General features: G+C 43.4%; 1 protein-coding gene across 1 annotated transcript in view; it reads left to right on the top strand.

Annotated features, from left to right (window-relative positions):
• The first annotated feature begins 655 nt into the window (after window positions 1-655).
• LOC147683764 (arylacetamide deacetylase-like) overlaps window positions 656-19,454 on the top strand; it is a 136,381-nt gene continuing 117,582 nt past the window's right edge. Inside the window, exon 1 of the mRNA XM_086944133.1 lies at window positions 656-925. Coding sequence (XP_086800259.1) covers window positions 788-925 — 138 coding nt within the window. The 5' untranslated portion in view covers window positions 656-787. The remainder of the gene's footprint in view (window positions 926-19,454) is intronic.

Raw genomic sequence — 19,454 nt, 5'->3', positions numbered from 1 at the left:
AGGAAGGGTATTAATGAGTCATTAATGCACTCACCCTGTTATCTGTCCATGCATTAATTCAACAATTATACATGCACTCACTCACTCTTTAACCTCACTCACTAATTATTGATGCAGTTACGCATGTATCCATACAATAACTCCACCCAATAGTTTCCACATTCTCACATTAAACGAATCATACATTTACATATCTGCGCCCACAAACTCATCATTTATTGAAAACATTCATCCATGCACTCAATCATCCATCCATTTGTTGAATTATGTTTACACTTACCCACTCATGTATCAGGGTACCCATACATACAAACTCACTAATCAGTAGAGAACACCCACTTATAAAAATGACCAGACCTATTCACTTTGCCAACTAGTATTTATGAGTAGATTAGTGATGTGTATAAAACATTTTAGCAAGTCACGATCTTTTCTGATCATTACGGGGCTACATTATACATGAGGATATTTCCTCATCCTTCACACTGTTTATTAGTAACTTGAATATTTTAACTTACAGTACACTGTGCCAGGTATTGTCATGCCCCAATCAAGATAGAGACGTAGGTTGGCAGTGTGCTCATGAAAACACACTCTTCAATAGAAACCATTCAATGGTTAAACTGGTCTGCCTGTTGTCTGGCAAACTCTGCAAGCTGGAAAGCTCACAGGGAAGGCGTCTACAAGTTTCAGCCTGACATATTGACATTAACCTTTTAACTCCTGTGAAGCGACTCGAGGTAGGAGCCGTGAAAGGAGCTGAATTGAATCGAGTGAAGAATTTAGAATGGCATCGAAATTATTTTATTTTGCAGTTGCGTCCGTTCTTGTGGGATATTATTTTTATATGCCATTTCCAGAGAACGTCGAGGAGAGATGGAAAGTGATGTTCATAGATTCGGCTGTAAGAACAATTGTGAGTTTGGTAAGTAACCGATTGGATTTTTTGAGACCTTGCGAGTTAACTTTCACCTTAACAGAGCACTTGCAAAGTAATCTAAATGGAACGTGTTTTCAATGACAGGCAACTGGACATTTTAAAGAGGACTGTATGTTTGCACGATTTTTGAAGGAATCTAAAAATATACTTTCGATACTTTTCCTAGCAGTAAATAAAGTAGCATTGATGGGGCTGTTTTTGAACTGTGCTATTTACTCCGTTTCCATGGCGCGGGTCATTTTTCTCTTTAAATTAATGATTATAAACAGATTAATTGAGTATTCAATACTGCAAATACAGGTCAATCATAGTTAAAAAAAAACGCACCAAGCTCGACACACTCATGTAGGTACACTTAAAACGCTGTGTGTATTCGCAAGGATGTTTTTGTTTTGGCACCGTTTGCACATGTGGTTCTACCTAAATAATGATTAAAAAATAGTTCGTGACCATAACACTGTGGTCGAAATATTTTGACCACAAATTATAGTTCACAAAGAATAAGGAAAGATTATTATTATTTTTTTAATAGTGTTTACTACATTTGCTTTTCGATTGCTTTATCTTAAAGTGTTATGTTGTTATTCTATTATTGCTACCATGACATTGAAAATATGTTCAAATATTATTATAGTATTGTATAATTCATAATTTATATTGTAGGGTTTATTACATGATTCAGTGTTTAATAATTAAATGTTAGTTGATTTTAATTAAATTATTTCTTTTTTTTGTTTTCAAGTTTATTAAAGTTGATCATTGTTTATTTAATTTTAATTTGAGGGTGTTGGGTTTTATTAGGAATTTGAGGAATAGTTTCATACTTTCAGTATGTCATTAATAATTTTCAATGATGACTTTGTGTTTATATTATTATTTATTAGTTTGCACTTTTAATAAAGTGTGAATTACAGAGTACATTTTAGCTTTAGGTTGAGGAATGTATTGGGTGATTGGGTGTAGTACCTAAATATAATAAATGCACAAATTGATAATAATATATTAATGCATTATTGATTCGATTATTTATTTGGAAATAATTAGGACATCTAATCATATTTAATTGATAATATATTATTTTGTATATTATTGTTGGCCTGTATTGTGTTTTAAAGTATGTATTAGCTATCATTACTTGTATAATATATAACATTATTTACACTTGACATAGTTTGTTATTTTTTACGACTTAATAATTTATGTTTAATTTTATTTTTTTGCCTTTGGAAGTTTATTGGTGGAATGCATGGGTTGTATGTTCTTAAATACAGTTTAATAATAATCAGTTTAATAATAATAGTCTTGTAGTTAATCTTAGCCAACGAACACTGACAAACATGGAAGAGGCAGTGCTCAACAAAGGGCTAGGGTTTGTTACTACAGACGAGGGAGACCCGTTTTTACTTCAAATTGAATTAGCTCAGTTCTTCCGGAAACTTAGGCTACACTACTTTTTCAAACAGAAAAACAGTGAGGACACATGCCTTGAAAATGACAATAACACTGGTCTTAGAAACAAGTCTACCTTTCTTCCTCCCACTCATGCAATACCCCCCCAGTTACTTGCTTTTGAGATGGCCGTAAAAAATGACATCGACAAGATTCAATACTCTACCCGATCAGGTTACAACAACTTATCGACAGCTGAGAGGAAAGCACTGAACACACTATGTCAAGATGACACTATAGTCGTGAAGCCCGCCGACAAAGGGGGCTCCATTGTGGTTCAAGATGTGGAAACATACAGGATGGAATGCTCCCGTCAACTGAGCATTCGTACAGCCTATCTGCCACTGACCAGCGACCCGACTCCGGGGCTTATGAATCAAATCAAGATTCTAGTGGAGGAAGCATTAGCTGAGGGGTGGGTAACCACTCTAGAAGCACAGTTCTTACAGGCTAAACATCCCACTATGCCGTACTTTTACACCCTGCCCAAGGTACACAAGCCGCAAAGACCTCCCCCCGGCAGACCGATCATTTCAGGACAGGGTTCCTTACTAGAGCCTTTATCAGCATTTGCTGACCATTTTCTCAAACCCCTTGTGCACAGCATGCCCACTTATCTTAAGGACACAACTGATGTCCTGAGGGTGATTCCAGACATCGATTTCTGCCAGGAGACAGACTACCTTGTCTCTCTGGATATTGAGTAACTATACACCTCGATTCCCCAGGATGCTACCCTAGATACCATCAGGACCATCCTGGAGGAGTCGGAGCTTGACTCTATCACCCCTGTACCCTTCATCATGGCGCTTGCTACAATAGCAATGAAAGAAAACTTTTTTATGTATGAAGATCAGATATTCCACCAAATCTCAGGGACCAGCATGGGAAGTATTTTTGCCCCGTCCCTGGCGAACCTGTATGTTCACAAATTTGAACAAACCACTGTGCTACATCTGAGCAACCCACATTTTGCGTCTATTATCTGGTGGAAGAGATACATAGACGATATCCTGGTAGTGTGGAGAGGGTCCAAGGAGTCTGTATTACAATTCCATGAATGGCTAAATAACCAGAATGAGTACCTCCGCTTCACCATCGAAATCAGTAAAGAGCGAGTAGCTTTTCTGGACCTCTCGATCTATTGCACAGCAACTGGCCTACAGAGTGAACTTTACCGTAAACCCATGGCACGGAATTCACTCTTACTGTATGAAAGTCAGCATCCCAAGTCCTTGAGGGATAATCTCCCCTTTGGGCAGTTCCTACGTGTTCGTAGGAACTGCTCCACTACAGAAACTTTTGAACGGCATGCCTGCGAGCTGACCAAGCAGTTAATATCCAGACACTATCCTAAAAAACTGGTGAATCGCTCATGTAAAAGAGCAGCTAACAACCACCGGGCTGCTCTACTAGAACCAAAACCTGTAAAACCACCTACTGAACGACTCACTCTTGTAAGCACATACAACACCAAGTCTAACAGCGTTCAGAAAGTGATTAAATAACACTGGCGCATCCTAAACAGTGGCAAGGACAAACTTGAACTCCCTCTGTTTGCGTTCAAACGCTCAAGAAACCTCAGGGATTGTCTGGTACATACCCGCCCAAAAGCCACTGCTAAGAGAGAAGTGGGCACCCTCTGGGACCTGCCACCTGTAACAGGTCACCATCCTTGTGGTAACTGCTCCGTTTGTCCACTCACATCCAAGATCACGAGTGTGGACATCGGAACAGATCGACCTTGGGAGCTGAGACAATTTACAAATTGCAACAGCAATAACCTGATTTATCTCCTTACCTGCATTTGTAACGAACGATATGTGGGTATGACTACTAGAAAAGTACGAGTGAGAATGCAGGAACATAAAAGTACTTTCCGTTGCAAAAAAGACATCTCCAAACTCACTAAACACTTCATTGAACACAACCACAGTGAAACCGACTTTAAATGGCATGTTCTTGAGAAACCACTCATTCCTGCCCATGTTAGCGATGTGTCAAACTTCTTGTTTCGTAAAGAACAGAGATGGGTGTACAAATTAGGCACTGACCAACACGGACTGAATGACGACATACCATGGTTCAGCCTCTCCTAATACACCCCAACAGGCAATCTTGACCAGCCACTGACTTACTGCGGGGTCCTTGGAATACCATTAGAACTACTCGTTAGTTGAGTATGTCGTCATCGAGTAGTTCGGGCCTCAGTATGAGGTTACGTCGTTGCAGCTCTTGCTGATTGGCCGGGAGTTCCTCTCCAAACCATTCAAGTAAGAATGACGCACGCAGATCTGAGCCTCCCCCTGACTCAGTCACAACACGAGATAACGACGGACAGGTAAGACGCCCGCCACACCAGTCCTTCTTGTGGGTTGCGTCTGACACTGATCTGAATGACACACCTAGTCATTTTAGTCTAAGAGTTCTGAAATCATCAACTTAGGTTGGGTTGGCGCGGTGAATGGCACTGGTGCGGGAGCATGTTGGTGTATGACAGTATACTCTACGTTCAGAATACCTTTGACTTCACGTAGTATGCACGAGAGTAGATCTACCCTTGATCCCTCCGTTATCATAACCATGAGGTCGGTTTCTGTTCCCGTAGAGCGGGGTCTCACATCCTGAGCCAGGTCCAGGAAGAGGTGAGGTCCACTCCCCGGAAGCACTGGGTGAGTATCGAAGGCTGACATAGTTTTTGACTTCTTGTACTGTACTATACAGACCAGAGTCGCTGGAAGTGGCTCACTTGTATGTTTGTCCCCCGATTATAGTAACAAAGTACCAGCTTCCGAAGAGGAGTCCGCACAGAAGAAGGAACACTATATCCTTTTCTGGCTTTTTCCATTTGTGTGTTTTTTTGTATAATTTTTCACACCCGTTAATACACATATATAGGCAGTAGCACATCTAAGAACAGAGACCCTGAAGAAAGCCCGAGGCATCTTCCTCTGGGGCTGAAACATGTTGGTCTCTTCGCAGTTATTTGTTATTACTGCGATGATTTTGCCAGACTGTTCTTGTTTTTAACTAGGAAGGGGCCAACGCCTATTAAAGTTTTCTGTTGATTCCCTATCCCATTTTAAATCACCACTTTTTCTTTTTGCACTGCACTTTTCCCATCTAATCAACATCATTTGCGATACCTGTGTGATTGTGGTCGCTACCCCGAACCATCTGAGAGGGTATGCATGTGATCTCAATGATCAGGAGACACAATACCCAGCAAGGATTGCCAAATGAGAATATTGATCTTGTAAGACTTTGATGGGAATCCAAACAACTGGGGTGACTCACGATTACAGGTGTCTCATTTGTTGGCGATTTGGTCTCTTATTCATCCTGTGTATTCCTATAGTACTCATTAGACATAGGGCTTACATTGGCAAACACTTATCTGGTTTGGCTCTTAGACCCCTAAGTTTATTGTGTATAATAATAATCAAAGACAAATTTAAATGTTTGTATCATAACATTTTTTATTGTGTTTACTTTAAATTTGTACGCTTTTGGATGCTCTTTATTTTAGATTTTTATTTAATACATGTGCATTTTTTAAATATTTGTAGATTTTGTAAAATTATTTTAGGTTTTTTCTTAAATGTTTAGTATATTTAAGGTTTTAACTTGTTGTATTTACATATATGCAATAATGTTTATTTTTATTTATATAATTTGGTTTTGTTGTATCTGCGCACCCCAAAGCATTAATGTGTCCACTAGTGTTTGGACTGGGCATAGAACAATAATTCTGGATTCCTGAATATGAACATGCCACAATGTTTGTTAGTCTTGAGGTAGAATAGAACATCTTTTCTACCTCCTCTAATTGTATGTACTTTGCTCAATGTTTGTGGGAATGAAGTTGAAATATGAAATCTACTTCTGCCAAAATGTATGCACTGCCCCCATTGTTTCTTAAAAAAACTTAGAGCATCCCTACCATGCCATTGGGACCACCACCAATAGGACGTCGGTGGTGGTCCCATCAACAGTCTTGCATTACAATGCAAGCAGTCAGACCTGTAACTGCCGGGGGATGGGCCACAACCTCATGCAGGATCTACTGATCCCGACAGGGCGGCGGTTGGAATTGTGATCTTGAACGGAGGCAGTGACTGCTCAGGCACTTCGGTCAAAATCAGTATGTCCCTTTCTGACTGCTTGTTCATGGCGATCCCAATGCCAGGAAAAGGTAGCCAGGCAGAGACTTTGGAAACCCCAAGCAGGGGACCTGTCACCTGTGGGCCACTGTAAGGCCAATATTCATGAAGCTTGTGCCAGGCACCACAAAGTTCTAAAAAACACTGTAGCCCTTGCTGCAAACATTTTCCACATCATGCACTTCACCCAGTATTTGTTAGACTGTAGTTAGGATAACAAATATGAAAATTAGGATTCCACAGACCATTTGAGACACCACATTAAACAAAAAGATCAAAAAGGATGAGAATAGAAAATTGCCATTGGCATACAAGATACTACAAAAACACTGGAGATTGCTCCATGGGGTGCCAGGTTTGGAGAACTGGATTTCTGACAAACAAATAGTTAGCTACAGGAGGGGGCTACAGTTAGGAGTCTTGTCACATGTAGCTACACACCTCCCATTAGGGTCATAGGCAGGAATTAGATACAGGAACAACCGAAAGGAAACTATGTCCGTCTGGTTTGCAATATATGTAAAATGGGTTTAAACAAACTGAGGAACCTCAGCTATAATTCAGCAAGGTAGTACTATGTGAATGAATGTATTAATTTCAATAGTACCCATGCGATTTATGTGATTCTGTGCAACTGTTAGAAAATGTATGTAGAGGGAACATGCAGGAAGCTGAAATTATGCACACAAGAACATTAAAGAGACATACAAAGGGACAATAAAACCCCTAGTCATCAGAATATGCTAGCTGAACACCCAAATAATATAAGTTTCACCTTCCATGGTATGCAAAAACGGAACCCAAGACCTAGGGGAGGAGATAGGGTACAGTGATTAAGACAGACAGAGGCTAAATGAATAGCACAATTGAGGTCTGTAGAGAAAGGATTGAACACGGAACATTACCTCAGTTACTGCATTTAATTTCTCTGTATGGTATAAATTGTCAGTTTGGGTTTACAGGGATATGTACAACAATAATAAGAGAGGGCAAGGATTGGAAGTATGTTAAGGCTGGGACTCCAATCCATGTTTATAGGAATAATTCTGGAAGATTGACTGAGACAAGGTTTGATGAATTAAAGGAATTATGTTGAGTGTTGAGAACATTAGAGGGAAAAGACTACAATGTACTGTGCGATAGGGGAGTGATATGGTGTTGGGTATAGGGCTTGGCACACATGCATGAGATGTGGTTAACCGATGCGATTTAAGTAAATCCACCTTCATTCCAACTATGTCCAAGTGAAAACACAGGAGAATACTGATGGTACAGGAATGGAATGAATATGGGAAGACACTTTTATTATGAACTCGATTATACAGCAGGACATGAACAGTGATCGAACATGAATTGAGTAAACCACAGGAAAAAGAGGCCACCAAGATATGGGGGAATCATGAAACCAGCAATAGATGCAGTACAGAGGGACTGAAGGCCAGATATCATTGATTGGGATGAGTCTTTACAAAGGAAACAGTGGAGGTTTAAGCACCACTGAGGGGTAGCAAGTCCTTCAGAGATGGTGCTACTAGTTACACGACTACCAGTAATAGGCATGCCACTGAATCAATGGTGATCATTTGAGAAGGTTAATATATAACAGGGCTTTTATATGTTGGGGATGAGCTATCAATGTAAAACAATAAGAATAGAAGTTTTCAATAAAATGGATGAGGTTGGGGTTGGTGTTATAATTTAATAGAATAATGGTGGATAATGCAAAAGGAACAATGAGATAGCAATTTGAAGATGGCGGCCATTTATGAGTATGTTCAGATATCCCTTCCAAGATGGTGGCTATACTAGAATATATCAGGAGTGGGAACTCGGGTGTACACAAAGTGCAGTAAGTGTGTGAAATACCAAGGACGGGACAGAATTTAACAAATGATCTGGAAAAAGAAAGGGAGCAGATGAGGTGAGTTTGAATATACTGATATACTGATTGCAGAGGTTCACCACACTAGGAAACCTTTGCAAGATGGCCACGATAGCATAATGGAGTTGAAGCCCGGACTCTGACGTGACACAGCTGAAATTGGTCACTGTGATTGGATGGGTATTGATAAGACAGGACAAAGGTAGACACTGAAAGATTGATCGGAGGAGAATAAGAAATGCATGCTGCAAGGCATGTTTATACGCAAAATATTACGAGGAATTACCGGGGACCCCCAATAGGGAAGGATGGAGGTCTAATGATTTGTAAATGGACGGAGGGACGATGTTGGTTGAGGCTGATACAGGGCATAGTATCATTGGAGAAATGTTACAAGATAGGAGACTTGAGGGTTGTGGCACAAAATGGTAATGCAATTTTGGCCTGGGGAAATGTTTTTTTAGATGGTTGACCGATGGAATTTGTAAAAGTAGATTCCCCCAGGTTGTGGGACCAAGAATTATAATAAATATTATTAAATACAAAATATGCTAACAAGGGCAAGTGAGAAACCTGCAGATGAGGGAGTGAGAGGAGAAAATATATTGAACTAGGGATACACTCTTGTGGAGACCAGACCTGTAAGGGTGGTATACAAAATAGAAAGGGCATGAAAAAGGAGCACATGGGGTGAGGGAATGATCAGTGCAAGATCCCCTGACCTTCCAGGATGCTGCTAGAAGGGGATATAAACAAAGTGATGCTGAGGAAAGAAAAAATATATAAGAGAAAGATTTGGGAAAGTGACAGGCATTTAGCTGCATGAACCTTATATTTCACTGACAACAGACCGGACAACTAAACTGGAGAATGAAGGGAAAGGAGAAAATTATGAGAAAGAGGATGAAGGAAATTGTGAGTAAAATAGTGATCATCTTATGTACTCGTTTGATAGGTACTAGAGGTGTAAGTTTCGGAGTATGCACATGCTAACTGCAATCATTCCTAATTAGTTGGTGTCTTTGGGTTTAAGTAATGGACAGATATATGTAATATGGATACGGTCTGTGTGTGTATTAGTCTTTAAGTGGCCTAACTGCAAGGGCAGACAACTTCAAATCTGGGGAACTGAGTTCGAGTTTCAGCAGTGATGCTCAACATCCTTCGATTTTTAGCAAATCGCTTGATCTCACTGTACCTAACCAAACAAATTAATGTGTCCTTGTGTAATACAACTTGTGCTCATGTAAAGCTCTCTGATACCGGATATGTTTGGGTCAAGTTTGCGCTATATATAAAACTCCAACAAAAAAAGGTTGTATAGAAATTCTGTCTAACACATTCTAGAAATTGAAGTGTTTTTATGTTATACAAAAAGTTATAAAAAGTCAGAAAATCAAAGAAAAATCAATGACTAAATATGAACCAGAGCTGTAGATTTTAACAAGTAAAACAAATTGATTTTGGTTTTTTTTTTTAATCTTGGCTTGATGAAGTTCATATAAGGGACAAAGAGCATTGTCTGGGTCTGTTGAAAGTTTTGTTGAAAATAGGATACTGAATAAGAAAAAAATAACTTTACATGACATAAAGACAATAACATCTGAGAATCAACTGAAAAATGTGAAGAATTGAGAGTAAAAGAGTGATTACAGATACAAGCGCTTTGAATTGAAACTTGAATGTGAAGGAGGAAAGTAGGCTGCCCTCCTGCCAATGGAAAAACGTTTATTAGAATGTAGGTTGATTAGTAAATATGAACCCTTCACAAGGTGTACATTATCCCTACTTTTTACAGGAATGCAATTAGCATAGTGTATTGAATTTTTTTTTATTTGTTAATTTTTGTAACAAAGTCAGGTTGGAGTTAGGTTACTATATGATACTCTATTCCGAAAGGTATTTTTATATTTTGAGTACATCAAATTTAGAATTATATATTTAAAAATTATTTAATATTTAATTTCTTCAAATTAATTATCTAGTGTGTGATTTTGAGTTATTTAATATTAACTATTTATTATTCATTATACTATAATATAGCTATTTTTTTAAACACATCTATAATGTTTATCACCTTATAAAAGGATTAAAGTAGCAAACTATTGCTTCCAAGTCATCATTATTCCCCCTGGGAGGTTGCTGCACAGGTGTGGAGAGGGGCCTGTGCCCACACATGAAGCACCAATGCTACTACTGATTATACTGTTCCTACAAATTGACTAGAACTGCGTATTAGATCAATAAAACTACATTATACAGAGAATCAGTCTTCTAATATCGCTTGTTAATGTTGCTTCACCTAGCTCACAGTACTGCATCTAAACTCCTAATCCTCCTCAGTTATAGATGCTGTCGGCAGCCTTAAACACGACCCCTCCTATTCGTTGAAATGGATGTAACCCTTTTGTTTTTCACTTTTGCATTCCCAAGGTGTTGCAAAGGAAAGACACAATGATACATTGTCAAATGTTTAGTGAAAATATCTAAGCTTTGTAAGTAAAACAGTAACTTTATTTATTAGACAGATGAGACACATCATTGTTATAAGCATTACTAGAACAGTGAAAAACTCAAACAGTTTAAATATGTTACTCCCATCTATCACTAATAACCCTACTCTAGAGAGAACATTGCAGGAGTGCCCTTCTACCAGACCCATTTGGAATGATGTAACCTTATACATTGGTGTACTATCTCACAAAACCAGGCTCAGTAATTTTAAGAAAGCACTCCATCTCAGTTTGCAAGCCTGCACACATCTCTGCATGCTCAGCTATTTTGCTTCTTAGGATGAATTCCAGGTTGAGCGGTATTGCATCTTAGTCACAGCTCTCAGCAGCTTCTATTATAACTCTGGTGTGAAGTGCCTCTCACTGAATTTAAAATGGACGCTGTTTAAATATTAAAATAGCAGCCTTATAGCATTCTGCTTAGAGACACAGAATAACATCTTTACTTAGGGCCCTATTAGGATGGCGGACAGACCTGCGTCCGTCCTCCACCCCAGAAGAGGAGGGACCGTCCGCAGGGGCAGCGGCGGTCCCTCCGTGCAAAATAGGATGTGACCGCCACCCTGGCGGTCACGTCCTGTATGTTTAACATTGCGGTGGGTGCTGCTTGAAGCAGCACCCGCCGCAATGTTAAAAATGCATGCTTCGCATTTGCATGCACAAAGCGGCAGGCACCGCGCGGTGCCTGCCGCTTTGTGCATGCAAATGCCCACCCCGTCACCCTGGGGACCCACAGCGGGCCCCCAAAGAAATCACCCTATGCCTTTCGACGGCGGGGAAGCCGCCGCGGAAAGGCATCTGTTTACTCCCATCCTAATATGGCTGGCGGTGTCTGTTAGACACCGCCTCCATATTAGAGCTTTTCCGACGCAGTCGTAAGGCGACCGCTGCGGAAAAGCGGCGGACAGTCTCCCTGACCCCCCAGCCATCCTAATCTGGTGGGGGGTCTTTGAAGGCTCCGCAGCGGTTTTTCCTTATCCTGCGGGCCGGCGGACACTTCCGCCGGCCTAAGGATGCAGAAAAAACGCAATCCTAATGTCCCCCTTAGTCTGGGGAAAAAGAGTAGTCTCCTATGAGCACATAATTAAGAAAGGACATCGCCTTCTAGTATGTGTGCCCCTGTAACTTAAAGTGCAGATGACGGAACAATGTCTACCAAAAATAAATGCATATGTGCAATATTCTTGTATTAATGAAAAACATGTTAAAACCACCATCTTGAAGGAAAACAAAAAAAGAGAGTAAATATAATCCTTGTAGTACCCTCCCTGGGGTCCGAGGATATGACTACATAGAAAACAGCAGGAGCACTACATTTGTGTGAAAAGCCTTTCATTCATAAGAACACATTAACAGCATAAACAAACTCATATCTCATAAAAACTGCCAATCAAAAAACACAATCTATGTAAGAGGGAAACATTTAAAAAAAAATGCCAACCTGAGAGACTAAGAGGCATCCAAAGAGATGGCATCTCTGAAACATCCACAATATCCATGTCCAGAATGTCATTAGGGGCCAGATAGAAACCTGCATCCACTGACAACACATCAAAAGAGGCCTGCACTTCCTGTCTGTTTCAGCGTGACTGGTTCTGCACAGCTTGTTAGTCGCTGCGCGTCTGTGCTGCCATGCGGCTGAAATAGTCAGCGGCTCCACCTCCTGACCACTGCCCTGTGCCCCGCCTCCTGACGCCGGTTTCCCTCCACAACAATCGGAAGACTCCGTGGTGGATCTGGGAATTAGGCGATTTAGTAAGAGAGTGGGAGTGAGGTGAAATTGCGGCTTGGTGATTGCCTTTACCGTATTCTCTAGAGATATTTAAAAACACCCCTCCTTCCAAGTAAATGCAATTCAGTAGAGGAATACAATTAAAACAGCAAACATTTGCTGATTAAAAATCCCCTAACTCTAAAAGTGCTTGATGCTTCGTGCAATTTTTGAGCGTGCGTGCGCTTCCTGTCTGTTTCAGCGTGACTGGTTCTCCACAGGCAGTACGATACACAGAGCCAGGAAAACATATTAGAGCATAAACGGGCTATACATAATAATGACAAACAGTATCCAGTAGCCTGTAACTTTAAAGCTCCTTATGGACAAAAATGACAAACTCTTATCATTTGTCATATTGTATGCAATATCACCACAAACCAGAGGTGGCGACAGGGAGCTTGGTTCAGAAAGCAACCTTTTTTAAATGGTGTAAATCTGTTCAGTAGTTTCTGAGGAATTCAAAAAATCTATTTCCCATTGGAAACTTTGGGCAAGAATACAGGCGAAACTACTGAACGGGATTACCCCAAATTCAGCAAAAAAGGTAGTTCTTGGTGCAGAAAGCAACCTTTTGTAAAATGGTGCAAATCCGTTTAGTAGCTGCTGTGAAAATCAAAAAATAAAAATATTGATATGTATGGCTGTGGTGGAGTCTTGACACCTCCCGACCACAAGCTTCATTCTATTTGGCTGTCAACACTCCAAACCAGGAAGTGTTGGCAGCCATCTTGTGACTCGGTAGAAGTGATTCACCAGAAAAAAGAGAAACAAAGCTATAAAACAAGAGAAGGGGGAAGGGTAGAAACACCCTGACCCCCCCCCCCCCCCAGAAGGACCCCAGGGCCCAAAAAAGCATATATATATTTTTAATTTAGGCGCAATTCGCGCTGGGGTTGCGAATGCCACCAACATTTTTTTTAAACAATGGAGCACAGGTTCCAGGATTTTATTTTATTGAGGCCCCCGGGTGGGCTGGATACCGGGGGCATTTCTTAAGAAATAATAGTGGGGCCCACTGGGGCCCCCACTGCCCCGGGGACCACCACCTCCACCGGGCTTCACTCATGTTGGGAGGGGAGCCACACGGCCCCCCTCCTGGAGCCCATGATGGCCCTGGGGACAGCCACCCCCCAGGGCTGGCTCCTGCAGTGTCCCAGGGTGCCCACTCCGGGGACACTGCTGTTTGCTATGACAGGGCAGGAGCAGCGCAGCTCCCGCACTGTCATAGCAAACTTGCTTTGGAGTTTGGAAGCGAGAGCAGGAAAACTTTCTTTGTCTTGCAAAATCCAAAACCCATTGCTTTTCCATACAGGGAGCTGCAAATCATCATCATCTCCCCATGTGGAAAAGCAATGCCGGCTCCCGCAGGGGGCGGGGAGCTGGCGGTACCGTGGTGGCCTTGGTGCTCCACCCACGATCTCCAATGGATAGGGCCGCCCCCCGGGGATGGGGTACCTGGGGCTAGAAGTGGCCCGGGAGGGGGCCACCCAGCCCTCAGAAATAAAAATAAATAAATAAATAAAGGCCGGCCCCGGGGGATGGGCCGGACCAATAGAGGCCTCAGGAGGGGGACCACTCAGCTCCTCCTCCTTAAAAAATATATATATATATGTGGCCATGCCCTGTGGAATGGGATTCCCGGGGCCATGGGAGGGGGGCTGTCACAGCCCTCTTCTCTTTTTTTAAATTGTATTTTTTAAGAATGAACATGTCAGCATGCTTTGGGGGATGGGGTCCCCGAGGTGAATGTTAATTAGTGCATGTGGACATTTAAAAAAATAATTAAAAAATTGAGGTGTGACTCTAGCGCGGCTCCCGTGTGAAAGCGATGGGTGCGCAGCTCTCAGCGCAGCACTCGAGTGCTTCTTAAGGCTTTCAAACACCAACGGGTATATTCTCAAGGACACATCGCTGAGTTAACTGCACTTTATCACAACCAAAATGGTGATACATTTAACGTACCATTCACAAGCTGGAGCAAAGTTTACCAGCACTAGCAGCCTCAAAAAGCATTGTGACAAATGACCCCAGCAAATATTGCTAATGAGATGTAGAGTAGGCATTCCCGCGCAAAAAACAGTGAACACATCACTTCGCAAGTTTCTCAACCACCAGCAAGATCGTCGAAGAGAGAACAAAACAGGCGATAAGGTGCGTTAGTAGCAGGAAGTTTACACCCGCTTTGATCTGGTGTAAAGTCAGACTACAACCTGCAACATGAATGGGAGCCCAGCCCAGAGCTACACCTGAACCACAACAGATGTAATGGAGCCAACGATCAAGCAGCTCCTCCACCCGCTGCCACCAGCCCCTTGTCCGCCATCCCCCCTCACCCCCCACAAACAAATGTGATAGCAACCTTAGGAAATCTGGAATTTAATAAATTTTCACACAGTTAAAATAAAAAAGATGTATGTGAGGCTGGACAAATAAGAATTTCAGTAATCTATGTATGTACATATAAAACATTTTATTTAAACAAAACAACAAAATAAAAGTAGGTACAGGCATGGTGTATCATCCTTCAACAATTTGTGAATCACAGCCTGCAAGAAAAAAAGAAAGATAAGGTTGTGCGTTATGCGTCCTTCAAAGGAGAGAGAGAAGAGAGAGAGAAGAAGAGAGAGAGAGAAAGAAAGAAAGAGTGAGAGGGAGAGGAAGACGGAGAAAGAGAGAAAGAGTGGGAGAGAGGAAGAAAGAGAGAAAGAAAGAAAGAAAGAAAGAAAGAAAGAAAGAAAGAAAGAAAGAAAGAAAGAAAGAAAGAAAGAAAGAAAGAAAGAAAGAAAGAAAGAAAGAAAGAAAGAGTGTGATACAAGGAAGAGAGAGAGAAACAATGTGAGAGAGAGAAAGAGTGAGACAGAGAGGAAGAGAGAGAGAAAGAGAAAGAATGAGAGAGAGAGGAAGAGACAGAGAAAGAGTGTGAGACAGAGAAAGAAAGAGAGAGAGAGAGAGAGAGAGAGAGAGAGAGAGAGAGTGTGAGTGACAGAAAGGAAGAGATGGAGAGGGAGAGTGAGTGTTGACACTTTGGAGAAAATCCTCACAGCTCACCTTTCCGCCACCGGTGTGTCTCCAACAACATGCCGGGACATAGTGCAGCCCTCAAGCTTAGTCATCTGAAACATAGTATAGAATCAGTAATGGCAGAGTACATACAACTGTACACGCCTAATTCTCTGTTCCGCCCCTGCGCACCCAGGCTGCTGCACCCCATCGACTCCCGCCACCCAGAGTGGTCTGTCTGCCCCTGCGCACTCAGGCTGCTGCACCCCATCGACTCCCGCTGCCCAGAGGTGTCTGCCTGCCTCTGCGCACCCAGGCTGCTGTACCCCATCCACTCCCACTGCCTAGAGGTGTCTGCCCGCTGCTGTGCACCCAGGCTGCTTTACCCCATCCACTCCCACTGACCGAAGGTGACTGCTCATTCCTGCGCACTCAGACTGCTGCAACCCATCCCCTCCCACTGCCTAGAGGTATCTGCCTGCTCCTGCACACCCAGGCTGCTGCACCCCATCCACTCCCACTGCTCAGAGGTGTCTGCCCGCTCTTGTGCACCCAGGCTGCTGCACACTATCCTCTCCCACCACCCAGAGGTGACTGCCTTCTGCTGCGGAAACAAGCCTCTCTGCTCACCTTCTGCCACTGGCGTGTGTCTAAGAGGATCTACTCCTGCCGAAGCAACCTCCTCAGCCGTTGCTTACACGGGGTCAAGTCAAGCTCACAGTTCAGACTGGGTCTTGATTGCCAGGATGGTGTATCAAGGCCACGCATCATCGCATGCTGCACACGCGTTCAGCTCTGGTGGCACTAATTCAGTGGAACTGAAGTCAACGCCACGTGGCGGGAGGTCCGTGTCGGGGGGTTGTCAATCTGTGAATCACAGCCTGCTAGACAAAAAGCAAGATAAGATTGTGGGTCATGCATCCATCAAATGACAGAGAGAGAGAGAGAGCGAGTGAGAGAGAAAGTGTGAGAGAGAGGAAGAGAGAGAGAGAGAGAAAGAAAGAGTGAGAAGAAGACAGAGAGAAAGAGAGAAAGAGTGAGAGAGAGAGGAAGAGAGAGGAAACAGTGAGAGAGAGGAAGAGAGAGAGAAAGAGAGAAACAGTGTGAGAAAGAGGAAGCGATAGAGTGAGAGAGGAAGAAAGAGAGAAAGAATGTGAAGGAGAGAAAGGAAGAGATGGAGAGGGACAGTGAGTGCCCACACTGTGGACAAAACCCTCACAGCTCACCTTTATGCCACTGGTGTGTCTCAAGCATGTGCCAGGACATAGTGGAGCCCTCAAGCTTACTCATCTGAAACGTAGTATGGAATTAGTAATGGCAGAGTGCATACAACTGCGCATGCCAAAATTGCTGTCCCGCCTCTGTGCATCCAGGCTGCTGCACCCCATCCACTTCTACTGCCCAGAGGTGTCTGCCCGCTGCTGCGCACCCAGGCTGCTGCACCCTATCCACTCCCACTGCCCCGAGGTGACTGCCCGCTGCTGCGCACCCAGGCTGCTCCACCCCATCCACTCCCACTGCACGGAGGTGACTGCCCGCCACTGCGCAAACAAGCCTCTCTGCTCACCTTTTGCAACCTGCGTGTAGAAAAGAGGGCCTACCACGTGCCACTGCAAGCCCCAAGCCCGGGGCCCACAGACAGGGCACCCTGCATATCATGCATCCCCACTCCACAGGCCACCAGGTCTCACATTTGGTGCTGGGTCTTGATTTTGCCATGGCAGAGAACATACCAGTGCACCCAGCTTTTCATCGCAGGCTGCACACCCGCTCAGCCCTGGCGGTGCCACTAACTCTGTGACCAGCGAGGCGACGCCACATGGCGGTAAACCTACTCTGTCTGAAGGCTCAGATCTACACTGCGGTCCAGCAGGGCACACAAAACCTGAGCTGTCCAGACCGCCGGGATGGGGCATCACCACAGGCTGCACACCTGCTCAGTAGTTATGGTACCCGTACCTCAGTGGACCGAAAGTCCCCATCCCGTGCCTGTGTGCCTCTGCCGGCCGCAGTGCATCCGGTGCGAGCAACTCCGAATTGGCATAGAGCACATGCGCCCGGTCTTTTTTATTGGCAGGGTCACATGTCCTGTGATGCCTGTGCTGGATGGGTGTTGGGTGGGTGTACACCAGCCATGAAGTAGTGGCTGTGGCTGTGGTCTTTTTTATTGGCAGGGTCACATGTCCTGTGATGCCTATGCTGGATGGGTGTGATGTGGGTGTACACCAGCCATGAAGTAGTGGCTGTGACCAGCAGATCACTCCAATGAAAATCTGGGCTTATGTAGCGTTGTTGTCCTTCCCTGTAAGCGTAAGCGGAGTGGGCTGGCCTGGCGTATGCCAGTCCTGCGTGAGGCTGTGAAGAATAACTCCGGAGCTATGGGCGTGGCTCCATCCTGGGCTATATGAGGAATCAACTGATGTGGGTTCCCTGTTCCAGTGCTGCCATCACCCGGGTCACAAGCGTCAATGTGTCACTCTGCGAGCCAAGTCCCTCAACATGATCAACATGGAAGGTACGGGGAATCACTTACCCTACATTCATTCATTGTTCCACACATGAAAGATGGTGGACAGGACACATCCATGTGGATATGAATGTTTATTGCACATTCAAAGGAGTGTTGCAGCTGTAGCAATACAGGGCCATGCAAAGTTCAAGTTTCAGTTTTTGGGTCATGGAGGGCAGCCAATTAGAGCCAAGCTTGTGGTCGGGGTTAGGCTACGCCAACATATGCACTTATACAATCACTCCGTCAATCCCCAAGCACTTATAAATTCACTATACACTCTCTTTGCAGTACTCGAATGATCCAATCTCTACGTACATACTTGTACAATGACAGGGAGAAAGTTACATAACCAAAGTTTTCCCCACTGCCAGTGGTAACATGGTTGCATACGCTGTCCACAGCAAAATGTAATCTGGTAGGGCCCAGGGTCAGCATCTTGCATACATAATGAACACAGGTACACAGTTAGATAGATAGTGGAACTGGGTACGGGCATGTGCGCTCAACTCCTTTTTATTACCAGGGTCACATGTCCAGTGACGTCTGTGCTGGATGCTTGTGGGGTGAGTGTAAGCGAGCCCTCAGGGAATGGTTGGTGCTGGCAACAAGTACAACAGTAATTATTGGATCAGACACAGAGATTCAATCATAAAGGGTCAAAGATTTGTGCTGCACTAAGTTAGGGGCACCAGATGTGAAATAATACATAAAATATTCTATTGTAAAGGGTCCTTGACTTGTGGTACACTGAGGTAGGGGCAGCAGATGTGAAATTATGCACAAAACATTGTATCATAAAGGGTCCCAGAGTTGTGCTGCACTGAGATAGGGGCATCAGAAGCATTCAACGTGTGCGCAGCCATCGATGATGCGTGGTGCGGGTGAGCTGCACTGGGAGCAATGTTTGTTGCCTACTGGACTACGTCATCTGCAATTGCAGCTCAATGTGAATTGTGAGCCCTGCTATCCGCAGTGTAGATCGAAGGCAGTAGTCAGCACAGACATCAAGGAATGCTTTTAGTCACTTCCTCTTGACAAAATATGAGGACATAGAGTACAATTCTCTCTGCAATAAATAAATCATGTCTCGATTTAAATTGTGAGCTCTGCTGCCCGCAGTGTAGGTGTATGGAACAAAAGATGAAACATTTATGGAATACACGGTTGAAATATGTGGGTTTCAGGGACGTTATAGTTAGTTGCCTACTGGACTCTGAAATT

Source organism: Lissotriton vulgaris, chromosome 11 (genome assembly GCF_964263255.1).
Source record: "Lissotriton vulgaris chromosome 11, aLisVul1.2, whole genome shotgun sequence".
NCBI lineage: Eukaryota > Metazoa > Chordata > Amphibia > Caudata > Salamandridae > Lissotriton > Lissotriton vulgaris.
The sequence above is the reverse complement of the archived record's forward strand: the minus strand, read 5'-3'. Positions and strand labels throughout refer to the sequence as shown.